Source organism: Poecilia formosa, unplaced genomic scaffold (assembly GCF_000485575.1).
Source record: "Poecilia formosa unplaced genomic scaffold, Poecilia_formosa-5.1.2 Scaffold32, whole genome shotgun sequence".
In the NCBI taxonomy this organism is placed as follows: Eukaryota; Metazoa; Chordata; class Actinopteri; order Cyprinodontiformes; family Poeciliidae; genus Poecilia; species Poecilia formosa.
Window position 1 is genome coordinate 125,998 of NW_006799971.1, and position 3,072 is coordinate 129,069.

The 3,072-nt window shown below is 38.5% G+C and overlaps 1 protein-coding gene across 1 annotated transcript in view; it reads right to left on the reverse strand.

Moving 5' to 3' along the window:
* LOC103136466 (collagen alpha-1(XI) chain-like) overlaps positions 1-3,072 on the reverse strand; it is a 52,855-nt gene that overhangs the window by 31,387 nt on the left and 18,396 nt on the right. The window contains exons 2-5 of the mRNA XM_016670258.1: positions 2,687-2,854; positions 2,502-2,593; positions 2,147-2,268; positions 1,748-1,910 (exon numbers count right to left, since the gene is read on the reverse strand). Coding sequence (XP_016525744.1) covers positions 1,748-1,910; positions 2,147-2,268; positions 2,502-2,593; positions 2,687-2,854 — 545 coding nt within the window. The remainder of the gene's footprint in view (positions 1-1,747; positions 1,911-2,146; positions 2,269-2,501; positions 2,594-2,686; positions 2,855-3,072) is intronic.

Genomic DNA, 3,072 nt, shown 5'->3' on the forward strand with positions numbered 1-3,072 from the left:
AGCAATGCGCTTCCGTACGTTATAACGAGATAGCGATCGAAAAAATTTTTTTACTGCATGATAGCAATGCGCTTCCGTACGTTATAACGAGATAGCGATCGAAAAAAATTTTTTACTGCATGATAGCAATGCGATTCCGTAGTGTTACTCCTTTAATTTTACAAATATATATTTAAAAAAAGATTGCATTTGATAAAAAAAACGGTCTTTATGCTGAATTATTGTGCTGATGTCAGCTGCTTGACTTCACATTATAACTCACACCCCAAAGCATCCTCAGTTTGAATTAATAACAATATGCAACAGATGTGCAGCGTTTAATCTTTCACTAGTGCTGGTTTGATGGTTGTTCAGGAGGCTCCACTTGGTCTGCTTCTGGGTCAAGATGTATGGTTGCACCATGGTGCATCTGTTTGTAGCTATTTTCACAGTCTGAGGTGTTAATGCAAATACTGAGTTGGTAAAACTTGACCAACAGCAGTTCATATGCATAATTGTAACTTAGTCCTAAAACAGTGCACTTCTCAAAGATCTCAAAACAGATGCAACTGAAAAGGTGAAATCTCAATATCCGAGAATGAGTTTGTCTATTAAATGTACTGAACCAGTTCTGTATAGACACAGACCTGTCCTAGCTTGTGCAAGGAAACATAATAATAGACCTTTAAAAATGCTTAGATATATTCCCTTTATCTTAATTCATTTCACCTGCACAACACAGGATATTTTGTGCAGATGCATCATGTATAATTTAAATTAAAAAACAAAACAATCAAATACAGGTTATAATTTAACAAAACACATAAAATGCCAGGAGGGGTGAATACTTTCTCAAGACACGGTAGACGGCACATGTATGAGCAAGAATGGCTGCCACGGGAAATTTCTCTAACATGTGTGAAAGGATACAACACTCCTGGTATGTCTTTGATCAGGAAAGAACATTATAACATTATTTGAAAAAATGTTTCAAGACCACTAAAAAGATAACAAGAAAGTTTGAGTTCTTGGAAGCAAAGTTAATGAGGAATAATCTAAAACAATATAAACATGTTCCAAAATCCAATGATGACTTCTCTCCATGCAGGTGGTGGGACCCAGTCAAGCTTCTCCTACCCTTCCCCCATGCCTTGCATCAGGATGGTGCCCTGGCCTCTCTGAACTGGGTGAGGTATGCCATTCATCACGGTCTGCCTTCACTGAACTCTTTGAGGTCAGCTTCTCTTAGCCTGAGGCAGAACTGTTCAAGCATCTTCAAGTCTCACTCACTAACAACAGTAGGAAGGAGCAGGAGACAGAAAGATTGGGAAATTTTGTTGACAGAAGCATCGCTCCTATGTTGTATTGAATAAGAAGCTAAGACAAATGTTAAAGTTCTAGAAATATGGTCAGTGTTTGTTAGCATTTAAGGGCCCCTGAAGGACCAGGGGCCCAAAGCAGCTGCTTAGCTTTTTTATATTCTAAATGTGACCAGCAGCACAGTGTTTTATGATCCACTGACTGATTACTGAATTGGGATTTAACAGAAGTGCAAAAATTAACATTATTTACTTTAACTGTATTTTTTTTGTCCTTTTGAAGATGACACATATTTGTATGTTTAAGTTTTGTCAACAATGTTTTCCAGTAAAATAATTATCCAGTAATATCTGGTTTTATGGGGAAATCATTAAGAGATGACAACTCAGTCCACCACAATTTTAACATTTCTAATTTTTAACATCCAGAAAATGCAGTGAAGACTCACCTCAAACACCTCCTCGTCCAGCAGACGGGTTCCAAACACAGTGACTCCATCAGTGCTGACGTGGGGATCTGGACCTCTGAGCAGATCCAGAGTCTCCACCTTTTCACAGTCTAAGTATAGAGTCACTGACTGGCCCTCCACACTGTAGGCAATTCTGTGCCACCTGAAGACAAACATAAGAAGGATGTTTCGCTATTTTACACTTTGCATGCAAAAAATTTATTTTTTTGTACTGTTTCTTTCTTCCTTTTTTTATGATTTTTTTTTCCTTTCTGTAATAACCTGCTGGCTAACTCTGGCATTAGTTTTAATTGTTTTTGATATTTCTGTTATTGTGTTGATATGTATACAGAAATCAAATACAAGCAAAAAGAAAAGTGTTTGTATGAAGTTACCCACTTGCCATCAGCCAAGTTGATTTTTCTGAAGGTGGGGTAAAGTTCAGGAGTTGGCTGACCCTCGTGATCCTCATACAGGAAAACAGGAGAACGAGCAAGCTCCAAACCCAGCTGCTGTGTGCCCTGAGAAAAATAGTTTTAATGAAATATATCTAATATGTTATTATTAGGTGTAAAGTTTTGCTAGAACAAGATTTGTCTTAACTTTTACATATGATTCTATACAAAATGTCATCTTTTTGTCAAATCGGACTGCTATTGGATTAAAGATTCAAACAGTTCTAACTGCATCTATCTAGAACTGTTAATTAACTGTGTTTCAGTGTAAATTTCACATTAGCATTTCCAGTTCATACCTGTGTGTCATACAGGGAGAGAAGAAAGACTTGTGATCCTTTCACAGCTTTAACTGTCGTCATGAGTGAGAAATCCACAGGAAATGGCAAGTCTGGTGGACAGGAAACAAGAAAAACACAATTATGTAAATAGCTTTATTTTTCCACCAATAAATGAATGCCATGGAGTTTTATCAAAACTTAACCTGGAAAGAGTTGCTTGGTGGGTGCGCTCAGCTGAATCTTCTTGTTGATCTTAAAGGAAAGGTCGGTCTCTGCTCGGCCCTTCCTGCTGGTGCACAGCCCTGCCTCCAGTGACACGCCCTCCATGTCCTCCGAAAGCTCTAGTGTCTTTATGAGGTCAATAGGATTAGCTGCAAAGATAGATAAAACAACATCCTTGGAACTGATTGGTATTTGTGGATGTGATTATATTTTTTTTTATGATTTAACAAGCTAGAAGACTGCGGTGGACTGGCAACCTGTCCAGGGTGTACCCCGCTTCTCGCCCGAAATGTCTCGCTGGAGATAGGCACCATCAGCCCTCCTGACCCCACTAGGGACAAAGGTGTAAAAAAAATGGATGGATGGA